Source organism: Oryzias latipes, chromosome 8, assembly GCF_053564925.1.
Source record: "Oryzias latipes strain Hd-rR chromosome 8, Olatipes_Hd-rR_3.1".
NCBI lineage: Eukaryota > Metazoa > Chordata > Actinopteri > Beloniformes > Adrianichthyidae > Oryzias > Oryzias latipes.
Window position 1 is genome coordinate 1,244,945 of NC_136244.1, and position 16,065 is coordinate 1,261,009.

The following is a 16,065-nucleotide window of genomic DNA, read 5'->3' on the forward strand; positions in this document are numbered from 1 at the left end:
TTGCTGAGGTAACTGGCTTTCCTTCCCTCCAGCAGGAAACATAAAGTTGAAGTCGTCTTGTGAGCTGCAGCATCTGCACCCACACATTCCACATGGAGACGAAGCAAAAAGCCTCCGAATCAACCAGATGGAGGAAAAGCACGTCTCACAGACTCCCCAGTACAGTTCTGCTTTGACCATACAGCCAAAGTGACCTTGAACGCACCAGCGCGTCCACATCAACGTACAGCTGTGTTGATCTGTCCGCTTGCACTACAACCTTTGACCAGCAGTGGCTCAGGTGGTTGAGCGGGTCGTCCAATGATTGAAGTGTCAGCGGTTTGATCCCCACTTCCCTCCAATCAACTGTCGTTGTGTCCTTGGGTGAGACACTCCACCCTCCCTGCCTCCAGTGTGGCTCCACTGGTGTGTGAATGTGTATGGATGTCCCGGTGATGGTCAGAGGGGCCGTAGGCGCCAACGGGCAGCCACGCCTCTGTCAGTCTGCCCCGGGGCAGCTGTGGCTACAACCATAGCTACCATCACCAAGTATGAATGAATAATGGAGACACTGTAAGCGCTTTGAGCTCAGACCTCCGACGTCTTTGCTTCAATGACGTTTTCTCAATGGACTGAACTAAAATGAATTCAATTTCAGTCTGAACTGATTGTCGTTTTTCTTCCATTTCCCTGATTTGGTTTCAAGTGAAATCCAAAGATCAGGTTCAAAATGGTATTAATCCACACATTCCTAAACGCATCATCATTTTGGATTTTGACAAAAAAGCTCAATATTGTGCTTTCATAAATATTGCTGTTGTCTATTAAAATGTTTGATCGTGTTGCTGATCTGATGTTTTCCTGTTAAAGTCTTTTTTCCCCCATAAACAAAAGTCTTATTTTCCTTTTCCCGTCTTTAAAACCTAACCGTCTCATGTCTCACACACATTCCGCCCTCTTGATGGCCAACTGAAAAAATAAAAAGAAAGAAATCAAGAAAACAACAAACAGGAAATGTCTTTCCACTCATGATCTGTGTTCCTGTCAGTCGTTTCTGTTTTATTTATTCTGAATTATTCAGAAAAATAACTTCTGTTTTAGGTTGGAGCTGATTCTTTCATAGCAAACCAGCATTTGACCGTAGGAATGTCTGAATCTGCAGCTAAAGCTGAAGTTTGCTGAGACGTGTCCGTCAAAGACGATTGTCATCCGTCCCGTTTGCTCATTACCTCTCCAGCTCTGTGCTGCTGCTCGTCCTGAGTCTGGTCCAGGTCGCTCCTGCTGATTTCCATGGCGCTGCTGGGTCCAGGACTCAGGCCCAGAGACGGAGCCGAGCCCAGCGAGCCATCGGACAGAACGGGCTCGCTGCTGGACAGAGAGTCTGTCCTCAGCAGGGACTCTGACGGGGCAATGGTGGAGAAGGGCAGCTTGATCTGGAACACACAGATGTAGGAGGCAAATCTGTCACTGAGCTTCAGGACATATGTATCATCTGTGTTCTGGTCATCCAGTTCACGTCTTCACTGTTCTGAGTTTGGCTGACTGTAATCATTTAAAAAGTTTGCTTTTAGTCAAATCTTCACTTGTTTTTCTCTGCTTCATTCGTTTGTAAGAACGTTCCCCTGGTTCTTTCCCTCTTTCCTTCAGATATCGTCTGAATCTGTTTTTTGCTGAGAGGGGTCACAAGGGTCGCAGAGGCCCATCCCAGCTGTCATGGGGAGGGCAGAGGTCACCACATAGACATGCACACAAGGAACAGATAACCACTGACAACAACCAGAGAATTATGAACAGTAAAAATGAAGTGAAATGGTCACGTTGGCCGGAGTTTGCTCCGCCCACCGCAGCAACATGCTGACCAATAGATACTCCTGAAGGAGTAAAACCTCAAAGTCTGTGGTCTTTTCTCTGTGAATACAAGTTTGGATTTGGTAAAATGATCATACTTTGACAGAAAATGTTTCATTAGTTAAAGTATTCAGCTGAAGGCAGATATATTTGTTGAAGAGGCGTCCTTCCTCTGTGTCTCATCTAGTGGTGCGTTCACGGCGACCATGTGTGGTTCACACTAAAACAGCAAGACAATTTCTCATACCGTGATTGGCTGAGAATTACAGGAAGTTCCACACTAAACAGGAAGTGAGTGCTACACGAACATAATAGTAATTCAGAACGTACTTTAAAAGGACCAAATATTTCTCAGATCTGAGGTTTTATGCAGTAATACTTCACAAAAGGATGCGTCTTTCTAAAATAATGACATCATCTTTTCTAGTGCTCCTTTTCAACGTGGTTACTTGTTCAATCATGTTACGGTGATTCCGCCTCTCAGCCAATCACAGCACAACAAAATTCACACAGCTTCCTTGGACCCTGATTACCTTGATAGGTGCGACTACATTTTGTTCCTGAGGGGCTGGCTGCTGTTGTTGATAATGCTGCTGAGGGTGAAGCTGATGGTGAGAGCAGGAACCCTGCGACTGTTGGTACAGGTGGTGCTGCGGTTGCTGGTGCGCAGCTTGATGGCGGTCTGCGTGCTGGCTGTATGGTGGTGGGTGTTGGAGATTGGCCTGTGAGTTAAACTGTTGTTGATGCTGATATGGGAGGCTTTGTGTTTTGTTGACATCTCGGTGAGTCTTAACCAGGCCTTCCTCTCGTCTGCCACGCCCTCGACCCCGCCCACGGCCCCTTCTCGTTTCGCCAGCCACTGATCCCGTCAAGCCTCTGCAGTAAGGGGGCTCTGGAAGGGGGCGTATGCGTGGCCTACCTCGTGGGCGAGGAGGGCCTTCCCGTTTTGGTTTTGTTGGTTTTCGCCCTCTTTTCTTAGGACCATCATGGGGGGGGAGTTGTGGAGGGTTTCCAAGGGAAGAGTAACTGGAAGCACGGCAAAAGTCCAAGTCACCTATGACTGGATTGAACCCGCTGACCCCCGATGCACCTCCACCCCTCCTGCAACTTGACACCAAGTCAGGTAATAAGTCAGGGAGGCGTCGCGTGTTGAGTCGAATGTCTGCTGGCACGTCAGCTTTATCTTCATCATCCTCAAACTCATACTCTTGGGCATAGTTTTTCTTTGTCTGGGGTTGCGGCTCACGCCGCTGTTTGAGCAGATGGAATGAGCTGGTCTTTAGCAGTTTTTTGGGACGCGTGGAACAGAAAATAGGAGAAGTCAGACCACTTGTGTTGGAACTGCCACCAACAGCCCCCATCATTTTGCTGACTGAGCTCTCCCCTGAACCTAATCCAAGAGTGGGAGTTTGGGATTGGATCAGACCCAGCTGTTCGGTGTTCACTGTGGATGGAAGCTCATGGGTTTTCAGAGAGTCGAGGTCTAAGTGGAGATTGCCACCGCCTTGTCCCAGCATGTTATGGCAGTACTGTCCATAACTTTGATCAGAGGGAGAACCCACCACGCCGTAATCTTCCCCAGTCCCTCCGGACTTCACACACTGACGTGCTTGACTGAGGCTGTCCCGACCAATCTGCCCTGCCCTACAGTCCCCGACACAGCTCGACTTAAACTCTGATGAGCAAAAGATGTCCTCCATCTCAGGGAAAAAAGCCCGCCCTTCATCCTGCAGTAGAGAATCTGGAAAGCAGATGGATGTCATTGGTGGATACCGCTGCTGCTGGCCTTGATGCGGTCCTACTTTATCTGCCACAGTCATTGAGTCAAACTGGGGCTGTTTGAGCTGATCTACCTGGGAGTGCGACAGCTGGGCTTCATGCTCTATTGGTTGTGGTTGCTGGGTTTGTTGGGGGGTCCCCATGTTTGCTGCTATTTGGTGGGGGTGATGGTGAGACATCTGAGCATGTGTCATCTGGTGGTGAGTGAGTGTTTGTTGATCGTGGGGGCCATGTGACTGTGCATGAACTGGAGGCTGGTTGAGGCAATGAAGGTGTGACGATGGGGAGAGACTCATATCTGGTTCTGCGAGAAAATCGTGAATGTCGGCCCCTTTTTGTTGCGACTGATGGTGGGGTGTAAGCTTGTGATGCTGTCTAGGCCTCTCTTCACCATCATCTTTCCTTAAAGGAATAGTCACCCCTGTCCCACCTGTGTCCAGAGGTCCTCCACTTTCCATACTGTTGGCACAGGAGAGAGACTGTTCCAACATGTCTAGAGAAGACAATGAGTTTTGGTTGGTTTGCGTGGGGTTTCTTGGTTGGCCAGCAAGGTTGAAGCAGGTGTCAACACTCTGGTTCTGAAGGTGGAGTTGCAGTTGTGAGGAGTGGCTTTGAGAGTGGGATTCCAACCCCAGTGGTCCCACTCCTCCAGATGAACCCACTACCATGCCTGCCTGATTCAGAGAGTGCTGCTTTGAAAGAGATTGCTGGGACTCCATCTTGCTGTGGGTGTTATGGGAGATCAATGAGCTCTGAGATGGGTGAGGAGGATTTGGTGATGAATCCATCAGAGAATGGGGGGCTTGGTTTTGTTGAGCCTGTTGAATACTAGGTGTGTTGCACAGATAGCTGTTGTCGCTTGCATTTGAAGGCTTGTTAAGCTCCACGTGGGAGTTGCTGCGAGAGTGGGAACCTGAAAGGCTTTGTTGGGAATGTTGAGAGTGTTGGGATATTTGTTGGGGATGTTGAGTGTGCTGCTGGGAATGGGAGGAAATGTGTGACGTGTGATGAGAGTGCTGAGAATGTGAGTGTTGCGGATAGAGGTCCCCTCTTCCATAGTGAACAACAGAACCCAATTCGTTGTGCTGGGAGTGTGATACAGGTTCAGCCCCTCGCAACACCCCAGCAGTGCTGTTTGGTATGGCCAGCCCTATCTTGGTCTGCTGTTTCATCTGAGATGTTTCCAAGTGTCTGTTTGAGACGCTTGCTGTGTCACAAGTTGACGTTGCAGGCCCTGAACTGCTGGTGGCATTACCAGTGCGAATGACGCTCTGAGCGTGGTAGTGCTCGTCTGAAGCCTTTTCAAGGTCATAAGTCATTCCTTTGCCCTCCCCATACCTGCTCTGAGACAGAGATTGGGGCAGCTGCTGTGGACGTGAGTGAAGCTGAGAGAGATGTGGGCTTGAGCTCTGAGTATTCAGCAGGTGGTGGATTAGGAAGTCACTGCTCTCTTCCTCGTCTCTGGACCGATCAATTGCCAGCAAATTTGTTTCTGTCTTGGGCGTTGACGGGGTTGAGTGGTAGGTTTGGCTTGGATTTTGAAATCCTTGTGGTGAGGACATGAAGGCAGAAGATAGGATAGGGGGCAGGTATTTTGCAGACCCAGGGGCTCCAGGGGACTGTGAAAGACATTCATTGGCAGCAGGGGAGGGCAACGCAGGGTGCGTGAGGGCAGAAGTGACAGATGGTGAGGTACTACAATCAGGTGGATGGAATGAGCCATTGCTTTCATTACCAATGCTAGCAGCCCCACTCCCTGATCCTGCCGATCCAACTCCACTGCTGTGGGCAGCAACACTTGATGCATGTCCACTGCCCGCTGATTCACTCCCGTATCCTAGAGACGGACTGCTTGATCTCTTGAGAGAAGTTGAGCAAAAACTGGAGTCCTCGTAGATGATTTCAGCAGAGAAAGAGCGTCCTCCTGGAGGTACCCCAGTGAACACCTTTCCCCCTGAAGACCCTGCCGTGGTGCTCATGTCTTGGGTGTGAGGTGAGCTGAAGTCTCTGTAGGGTTGGGTAATATGTGTAGAAGGAGGCTGATTGGGGGAGTAGGGCTGGGAATGGTGTTGGGGATGTGTGCTGTCTGACAGGCTTGCACCTGATTTGGCCACAGATTGAGAGGCATGGCTGGACAAACATTGTTTGGCAGCTGTATGTTGCATAAGTGTAGACGACACCCCAGATTGGGGTGGTGGTGCTGTGGCGGACTGAGAGGGCAGCTGCTGACAAGACGGAACAGAAAAGGAGCTGTTGCTTGTTTTGGAACTAGAGGAGCATGAAGAAGAAGTGGAGGATGCTGATGGTGGAGTGTGGGGGTTTTGGGAAGAGGATGATGCTGAGCCAGAGGAGGAGTAGCCACTGGTGGAGCTTGAAGATTTGGTTCCCTTTGTGACAGATAAAGAGGAAGCAGAATGACCAGAGGACGAAGATGAGTAGGGAGTCGGGATAATTGGGGAGTAGGTTTGGGATTCCATCTGTGGTGATAATTTGGGGTCAGTAGGGGGGCTCTGTTCCCCTAGAGGACTGCAGGACACCCCAGCATGCCTGTGGTGGCTGACAGCCTGGTGGTATTCTGATGATCCACCATAACTGGCATATTGCTGCAGGGCTGAGGACTGGGCAGGTGAGGAGCGCTGGTAATGCTTGATCACACTGTCATGCCGAGAAATCGCCATCTCTGAGGGAGTTTGGGACTGGGAGGAAGGTGCAGGGGGGAGGCCTGGAGATGAAGAAAACATGGAAGTATTATAGAGCTGAGAGGAGCGATTGTGGAGATGGGAGGATAACAGGTTGAATTTGGGGGATGGCAAGTGACAGCTGGAGGAGGAGGAAGGAGTTTGGGCGTGAGGAGGAACTGAAGGCTCATGGGAACCCCTGTATGCGGCACTCTGAGACGGTAACAAGCGATCAAAGCCCAGGCTGGACTGGGACGGTGTTTTCATGTGCAGCAAAGAATCATGGGGAGAAACCAAACTGCTGGAGGATGGGCTGTATGTGGGGGCATCCTGTAAGGACAGCGAGGGAGTGAAAGATCGTCCAGAAAAGGAGCCAGGAGGTTGGTACGCTGAGAGGGCTGAGGAGGAGGGGAAGGAACTGGAACCTGGGAGTGTCCCAGCAATGAAGAGGTCTGCTGGGGCCGGCGTGTGCATACCTGCAGGACACAGGTAAAGCATTTGAGCTGCAGGTACAGTTTCAGTGTCAACACAACTTTCATTTTTTGCAATGAACTTTGTAGAAAAAAATGTAAGTGGTGTTCTTGAAGGTCTTTCATCACTGGAAACTCACCGGTTTGCCAGGTGGGATTACGAAACTGAGAGAGGAGGGAGGAAGCGGGGGGTGCAGACTGTGGACCGCGGGAGTCCAGAGCGGAAATCAGGTTCATGACAGAGGGGTCAGGGGCCGAGGGGCCAGCATGATGGAGGCTGGCATCAAACAGGCCTGACAGACCTGCAAATACGGAACAAGAGCAAAGGTCAAATCCCAGACAGAGGTTCTCCCGTCATAATTTTACAGTTTATTTGATAGATTCCCCAAATCCCATCACAAAGTCAGAGTAGTTTTGTCCCATCCATGATCCCAGATGCAGATGTCGAACACAGACTGTCCATGTTCAGTCCCTTTCAAATGGCACGAAGGTACTTCCTGTTTTAGAAACAAATTCGTCACAAAGGACCAACTGTTTTCTGACTAGTTTACCTGCAAAAGACAAATGAAACCATTGGGGTCCACATGAGAGCTGAGTGTTTTCAAACACAACATCCACGCCACTGATGCCCTGAAGACGTCTTTTATCCCGTTCAGAGGAGCGCACATTGCACCTTCAGAACCCAAAACAAGGAAGTGGAGCATGACGTTTATGTCCCTGCTGCGGGTTCAAAGCCTGACAAAACTGCAGGCCAGAATGTTTGAGGTATTTTCAGAGAAAACAACAAGGTTTTACAGTTCTACTTTCATTTTAAAGTGATGATATTTTCTCAATGAATAAATACAAATCTTTTGATGCATTTTGGACTCTGACTGCATCACAGAATCAAACCACGTCTTATGTAACAGCAGTGTTTGATTACAGTTTTCCCTTCTTAACTTTTCAAAGTTGTTGCAGTTTGCACCCCAAATGTTCACATTAAAACATCAAACGTTTCTTCAAATGTTTTGTAAAAAAGCAAAACTTAAAAAAACAGGGACTCGGCTGAGCAAAACAAAAGTGGAAACTGAGTTAAATGTAGTAAAATACAGAAAAAAGACCAACTTTCCTTTTTACAGACAGAAGTATTACATTAATTGAAGTCAGAGGTCAAAGAGGAAAAAAAGCTTTTTCATCAGCCAACAGTTTTTCTGCACATTTTCCAGGATTTCATTCCAATCCAAACTGCATTTGTCTACTATGGATCACATAGAAAGTCCGTTTTTTGTAAATAGACTAAAAAACTTAATTATTAGGGTTAATTCCTTCTTCTTTCTCTTTCGGCTTTTCCCATCAGGGGTCGCCACAGCGAATCATCCTTTTCCACCTCACTCTATCATGAACATCTTCTACCCTAACGTTAGCCAACTTCATGTCCTCTGTTAAGACATCCATATATCTCCTCTTTGGCCGTCCTCTTGCCCTCCGGCCAGGCAGCTCCATCTCCAACATCCTTCTACCAATGTATCCACTATCCCTCCTCTGAACATGTCCAAACCATCTCAGTCTGGCTTCTCTGACTTTGTCGCTAACACAGGCAACATGAGCCGTCCCTCTGATGTACTCGTTCCTTATCCTGTCTAACCTGGTCACTCCTAAGGAGAACCTCAACATCTTCATCTCTGCTACCTCCATCTCAGCCTCTTGTCTCTGTCTCACTGCTACCGTCTCTAACCCATAGAGCAGAGCTGGTCTCACCACTGTCTTGTACACCTTTCCTTTGAGTCTTGCTGGCACTTTTCTGTCACACAACACTCCTGACACTTTCCTCCAACCGCTCCAACCTGCCTGCACTCGCCTCTTCACCTCTTTTCCACAATCCCCATCACACTGGACTGTTGACCCCAAGTACTTAAACTCCTGCACCTTCTTCACCTCAGCCCCCTGTAACCTAACGCTTCTACCTTGATCCCTCTCGTTCAGACACATGTATTCTGTCTTACTACGACTGACCTTCATACCTCTTCTTTCCAGAGCAAACCTCCACCTCTCTAGCTGTTCCTCCACCTGCTCTCTACTCTCACTGCAAATTACAATGTCATCCGCAAACATCATTGTCCAGGGAGATTCCTGTCTGACCTCGTCTGTCAGCCTGTCCATCAGCATAGCAAACAAAAAAGGACTCAAAGCTGATCCTTGGTGTAGTCCCACCTCCACCTTGAACTCCTCTGTCTGACCTACAGCACATCTCACCACCGTCATACTTCTCTCATACATGTCCTGAACTACTCTGACATACTTCTCTGCCACTCCAGACGACCTCATACAGTACCACAGCTCCTCCCTCGGCACCCTGTCATACGCCTTCTCTAAATCTACGAACACACAATGCAGCTCCTTCTGACCTTCTCTGTACTTTTCCATCAACATTCTCAAAGCAAAAATGGCATCAGTGGTGCTCTTACGGGGCATGAAACCATACTGCTGCTCACAGATCTCCACCTTCTTCCTAAGCCTGGCTTCCACTACTCTTTCCCACAGCTTCATTGTGTGGCTCATCAACTTTATTCCTCTATAGTTGCTGCAGTTCTGCATGTCACCCTTGTTCTTAAAGATCGGGACCAGAACGCTTCTCCTCCATTCCTCAGGCATCTTCTCACTCTCTAAAATCCTATTGAACAACCTTGTTAGAAATTCCACTGCTGTCTCTCCTAGGCACTTCCATACCTCCACAGGTACGTCATCAGGACCAACGGCCTTTCCGCTGTTCATCCTTTTCAGAGCCTTCCTAACCTCATCCTTTCCAATCTCTGCTACTTCCTGCTCCACAACAACCACATCTTCCTCCCTTCTTTCCCTGTCATTTTCCTCGTTCATCAGCTCCTCAAAATACTCCTTCCATCTTTTCTGTACACTCTCCTGGGTTGTTAGCACCTTTCCATCTCTGTCCTTAATCACCCTTATCTGTTGCACGTCCTTCCCATCTCTGTCTCTCTGTCTGGCTAGCCTGTACAAGTCCTTCTCTCCTTCCTTTGTGTCTAACCTGTCATATAGCTCATCGTAAGCTTTCTGTTTGGCCTTTGCCACCTCTCTCTTCACTCTACGCTGCGCTTCCTTGTACTCCTGTCTACCTTCCTCAGTCCTTTCTACATCCCACTTCCTTTTAGCCAACCTCTTCCTCTGGACGCATTCCTGTACTTCCTCATTCCACCACCAAGTCTCTTTACCGTCTTTCCTCTTTCCAGATGACACACCTAGCACCTTCCTACCTGTTTCCCTGATAATCTCTGCTGTAGTTTTCCAGTCCTCTGGAAGCTCATCCTGACCACCCAGGACCTGCCTCAACTTCTGCCTAAATTCCTCACAAGTTTCTTTTAATTAGGGTTAATTCCTTAAAGTGTCATTAAACAGGAGGATTAGAAAAAGGAGGTGGAGGGATTATTTCAGAGGATCATAGGGATAGAAACATAAACATATATTTAGTTGTCTTGATTTGTGTGTATTCAACAGAGGTATTTAAAGGGAAAAGTTAAAAAAATACACAAAGTGTTTTAAATGTTAAGCCCTGAACTGAAATGGTTTGATCTCAGTCATGTGACAGACTGTCCCTCCTGCTGAAACAGCATCGCTGTCATCTCAACAACAGCCATCCGTCTGTTTCAGGGAAAGTTCTGGACATCAACAGCTGCAAGTTTCATAGAGAAAACCAAAACACACTTCTGGAATAATATTCAAAGGGAGGTCAAACTCTGAGAAATGATCACAACAGCTGATGAGATACCCATTCTGAATAGATTTGCTTGCTGTTTTCCACTTTCATGTTGATTGCTTTCCAAGATGTTGACATTCTTTTTATATGGATGCACTGTGACACTGCAGCTCACTGTTATAAAAGAGGTTTTATTCATTTTATTTTATTATACTTTTATTTTATTTCTTTATTTTGTTTTTTTATTTGAACTGATTAAAAATGAAAAAAAGTGTTTTCATGGAAAAACCTGTTTCACAAACCGGTGTGCTTGTTGATTCATGAATTTTGAGTTTAAACGTTTCAGCTGAGTACTTTAATAATATTAATAATTAATTTAAATATTCCTGTTGGGACGTTTATAAAGATCTCTGCAGGCTAAAATGGTTGTGGGTGAACTGCAAGCATTCAGCACGTTTGAAATCTGGAGTTCATATTTTTCAGTCGGTCCTTCTAAAAAAGTAACTGGTTACTCTTTACTTTAGGTACTTCTTTTACTTAAATACTTTGTCCTATTTGTTCCTTTGAATGTAAATTCAGTTTTTTCTGATAATGTGTGATTTACTTCAACATTATTTTCAACCCTGCTGGGATTTGGATGGGTCCAGAAGAGCAGCGAGTTTTTATATTTAAGTGAATAAAATGTAACCCCCCCCCAAACTGACATTGAGACTAAATTCTAGAAGTGATTTCCTGCTTGGGTCTGACTGCAGCTGCTTCTCTGCCACCCAGCACACCAGCTCGGTTCCGCCTTAGCGGTCCCTCTACCTGATCTGCCTCAGCGTCTTCCTCCTCTTTGCACAGGACATCTTCACACAGTCCCAGGTTTCCTCCAGCAGCCCTTCAGACCCCCCCCCCCCCCCCCCCTCATGGTTGATCTGGGTTTGGAGGCAGCTCTCCATGTCCAGCCCTCTCTGCATTAAAGCCTCCTCTGCATATGTCCCTTACAGCCACCCTTAGATGATCAATAAAACTATCATCTGCAATAGCTGGCGCTGAACGCTCACAGTCTGCTTTTCCTTTCAGCTGCCCCCTGCAGGGGGCGCCACATAGAGTCATCCCCACGGTTTACACTAGGGGTGTTGGAAAACGTAGTTTCAGCAAAATATGGTGATATTCATTTGATAATCCTTGGTGAAATCCAGAGCTGCAGACGGTCATGGACACAAAGCGTCTTAGCCAGGTTAAAGCGTCTCCTTCATCCTGTCATGCTGCCTCATCATCATCATCACTTTCTGGAAAGAATTAGTGTTTTGCTTGTTTTTTCCTTTATTTTTGAAGCACCGTTCAGACTCCGGAACCAATTAACAGTTCTGGAGAATTTACATTAATGTTGAAAATAAACATATCTTTATTTACTCAATCATACTTTTAGAACCTTATTGGTTAAGGCACATTCATTCTATTATAGCAATTATAACAATTCTATTTGGTTGTGGAAATCAGACCATGTTGACTGTTCCCTTTCTACGATTGGTATCTCCAGACTCTTGCCGATACGCACCCCTAGTTTACACATTCCCCTCCTGACCCCTCCCTCTGCTTTCCCTCAGCCTCTGGACCAGCACACGCGAACAAGGCCGAGTCTCAGGGATGGAGACTTGGACTCGATGGCCTGACTTGAGTTGCATTGACGTGTCAGACACTGATCACTGGTTTTATTCTTCAGGACGTCACCATCCGGACTCAAATAGAAAATCACGACTCACTTTGGATGCAGAATCACCAACATCATGTCCCCACAAGCTGTTTGAAGTATCTGTGGCCAAGAAAGATTCATTTGAACCCGGACTTTGAAGACGAAAGGCTTGACGTGAAAGGACAGAATTGGATCTGTCACCAAAGACTTCAGATTTGCAAACAGGGACCTGTGAGCGTCTCTGTGTGGAAGGCGGTACCCGACCTGTTTGTTTTGTGCGTGGGGGGGGGGGGGGGGGGGGGGCAGGTCTCTCTGGAAAAAGAGATTTTATCTAAAGGGACTTCCTGGTAAAATAGAGGTTAAAGAAATAGAAATGTGTTTTCTCTGCAGCTTGGAGTTTATTATCAAATGTATATTTTTATTTTTAGTTACTTTATACTTATTTTCAGTTAAAAAAAAGTTGTTTTTCCAAAAAAAAACAACAAAAGAAAGGATCAGAAAATGATCCAGACTTTCTCTCTAATTCCAAAAACTGGAGTTGAAAACTTTCATGGTAACAATGAGGCTGTTATCTGTAAATGAATGAAATCTCATTTATTCTTCAGTAAATCTCCCCTCTCTCCCTCAAACCAGAGGTCCAATTCACTTTCTTTGATCTGAACGGCTCTAGTGTTTCCATTCTATAAAAACAGATCTGGAGTTGCAACTTTTGTGGAAAAGTCCACAGCTTAAAAGAAACAAAAGGAATAACGGAGCGATGTTTTTCCCTCCATCCCTCCTTACCGATGGTGCGACCAGCAGTGCCCCATCCTCCGCCTTGTCTTCCTGGATGGTGGTTGGTTGAATAGCCTTGAAGCGGGTGAGGGGGGGCGTAGGCCTGCCTGTGGAGGAGTTCTGAGTCCGGGTGGGATGACCTGGAGCTGCCGTACATGAGGCTGAGGAGCACAGGTTTGTCAGGTTAGACTTCCTCTCACAGCAGCAGCAGACACACAGACATGAAGCCATATTTCAGGCGTTTGTGATGCAGTTTGACCACCAGGAGCTGAAGGTTTCCTGCATTAACATCTCCTTCAGAAGATCCATGGAGGTCTTTTGTGAAAAGAGTAGAAAAATGTGGGTGTGAAGGTCCTCGGAGTAAACAAACAACCTGAGAAAAACATGGTGGAGTCTGAAAACGGAACAGAACCGCCTCTTCAGCGTTCCCTACAGGAACAGGAGGGATCAAACCTCCACATCTGCTCAGGCTTCAGTCTTCCTCCATCTCCTCAGGAACAAACCGGTTCTGCTCCCATCAGAACGGACAGACTCCAAGCTTAAGACAGTTTTGGATCCCTGCAGTCATCAGGTCACCACCCGTCTGTCATCACAGCTGCTGCTGTCTCCTCCTCCTCCTCCTCAGGAGGTCATTTGTGTCCAGGTTCAGGACATTTCCTCCATTTTTACCAAAATGTTTTACTTTTGCATATATTCCAAGTAATAATGGACATATTTAACTATCAGAAAAACATGTTCCCATCTCAAGCATTTGTTTCCTTTTATTGTTGATCATCATCTCCAGATGCGAACACAGATGTGGGAATATTTCACCAGTTTCAGTTTCTCTTCGTTGCTGCCTGATAGAGAAACCTTCAAACATACAAAGCTGTGGACAGAAAAGCTGCGGCTCATCTCAAAGTGTTCATGGTTTTGTATTTTCCAAATAGAACACTCTGTTCTCAGCCGACAGGATCTGCTCACAGAATTTCCTAGACTAGACTGGGCGGCAGAGCCTTCAGCTCAATTTGAAGAATTCACTCTTTTTCAGTTTAGAGTGCAGACGTCATGTCTGACTCTGAAGCTAGGATCACGCCGCCCTCTGCAACACACGTTCAACCAGACACTTTTGATGAAAAGTTGATGCAAATGAGAATGAATGCGCATTTTGGGCTTCTGCGTTCAAAACATTGCTACACATGATCTGTTTTCAGGCTTTACAGACAAAATGCACGGCCATTGAACCTGCGTTGACAGGTTGAACAGGTTGAACTTTGACCGATCAAAGATGCACAGATGACGTCCGTTTGAATCCACGGAAGTGAGGAGTTTCTCTGCAGATTCAATCAACCAGCAGGACAGAAAGACATCAAATAAAAAGAATAACCAGCTATCCCATAATTTACAGCAATGACACAACTCGTGTAAGACAAAGGCAAAACACACTGATACACCTTAAATGGTAGATGGCATATACTTATATAGCGCTTTTCTGCAGACACATTCACTCAGACTGGCGCTAACCTTCCACCAGAGGCAAGGTGGACACTTCCACACAGGTGTGCAAGGTGGGAATCGAACCTGCAATCTTACGATCATGGGTCAACCGCCCTACCGCTGCACCACGGCTGCCTCAAACATGCACGTCACTTTATAACTGTTACAACACATACATGAACCACGCATGAAACATGCAAGACGTGCATAGAACCCATGCATTCTACATGAAATCTCAACGACAAATGTCTGCAGAAAACATTTATAAATGTATAGGATGAATGTTTGAAACATGCGTTACAAAGTTATGGTTCGTTTTAAAGATGTGACATGTTTTTATGAGGCCTTCATAAAACAACGTCAATGAGGCGTGGCGCCTCAAAAGGCCGCTCCAGTCAGGCAAACGACTGGAACCAAAGAATTCGAAAAGTGTTGCTGCAGCTGGGAGCAACAAACCTTGTTAGCTACAACAGGAGGTGAGCATACGATGCCGTCACGTGATGCCGTCACGTGATGCCGTCACGTGATGCCGTCACGTGATGCCGTCACGTGATGCCGTCACGTGATGCCGTCACGTGATGCCGTCACGTGATGCCGTCACATGATCAGGCTTTACCTGTGAACTTTGCTGTTTTAATTCTTCTGCGACTTCCCTGATGTGGGCGGGGCATCTCAGGGGAGACTGGGGCAGCCAGTGTACTGGAGCCAAAACAGGGCTACATCTCAAAAAATGAGGGAGGGGTTCGCATTCTCCTCATGGATGTTTGCCACGCCACATGACCCACAAGCTTCTGTGGGGTCAAGAAATGTCTGTGTGTCCAAACTTCATCCATGATGGCGGCACCTGCGTTTCACAGCTGCTTTCAAAATAAAAGTCTGGCTTCCTGCGGTTGTCTTTTCACAGGCAAACAACAGAATGTTGTTTTGAACGTTGGGATGCTTTTTTCAGACTGAGATTATCAAAAAACAAAACACATAAGGTGATGAAAACTACATTTGTTATTGCCTTGAAGACGATCATCTTCCTTGGAAAATTTCCCAGAAAAAGTCAGTCAATGTCCAGGCACAGAAATAAAAAAAGAACGAGCAGGATGTGTTGTCTGCTGCTGCACTGGCTTTTCTTACTTTTCCAGTTACATGAACACCCCCCCCCCACCCCCAACCCGTCACAGAAAAAGACACACAGACTGAGACTGATCAGGACGAACTCAAACCGGTGGATCCTGGAAGGAAGGAACCTCGTCTCAGCAGGGATATTTCCAATGTGGTGGGAGTATGATAATGTGGGGAAGTCTGGCTGATTTTATCTGATCAGGAGTGTTTGGCACTATTTCAAGAAACAATGTATATGTTTATGGCGGTATCATTATAGTCACACAGCATAAACAGCACCCTTTAGAAATACGACAAAACTTCCAAACTCATTGGCAGATTTTCTTAAAATCAGCACAAAAAAAGGGCCAACGGGGTCAGAAAAATGACTTTATGGAGAATTCTGATGTAAGAAAAAGCTTGAGTCACTAAGACGTGTTTGAACTATCAAACTATGAAGATTTTGCTGTTGAAAAACCTTGGACCTGGTTCAGAACCTTTAGGTGGACCTACAGGGACCTAAAGACTTTAATTATGGTGGACCGGACTCATAATTAAAGTCTGTGAGAAGCTCCAGGCCTCAATCCAGAGGAAGGTCTGAGG

The 16,065-nt window shown here is 46.7% G+C and overlaps 1 protein-coding gene across 1 annotated transcript in view; it reads right to left on the reverse strand.

Annotated features, from left to right (window-relative positions):
* Positions 1–16,065, reverse strand: part of prr12b (proline rich 12b) — a 43,647-nt gene that overhangs the window by 19,454 nt on the left and 8,128 nt on the right. Inside the window, exons 2-5 of the mRNA XM_011478731.4 lie at positions 12,904–13,055; positions 6,895–7,056; positions 2,361–6,760; positions 1,209–1,412 (exon numbers count right to left, since the gene is read on the reverse strand). Of these exons, the coding sequence (XP_011477033.1) occupies positions 1,209–1,412; positions 2,361–6,760; positions 6,895–7,056; positions 12,904–13,055 (4,918 nt within the window). The remainder of the gene's footprint in view (positions 1–1,208; positions 1,413–2,360; positions 6,761–6,894; positions 7,057–12,903; positions 13,056–16,065) is intronic.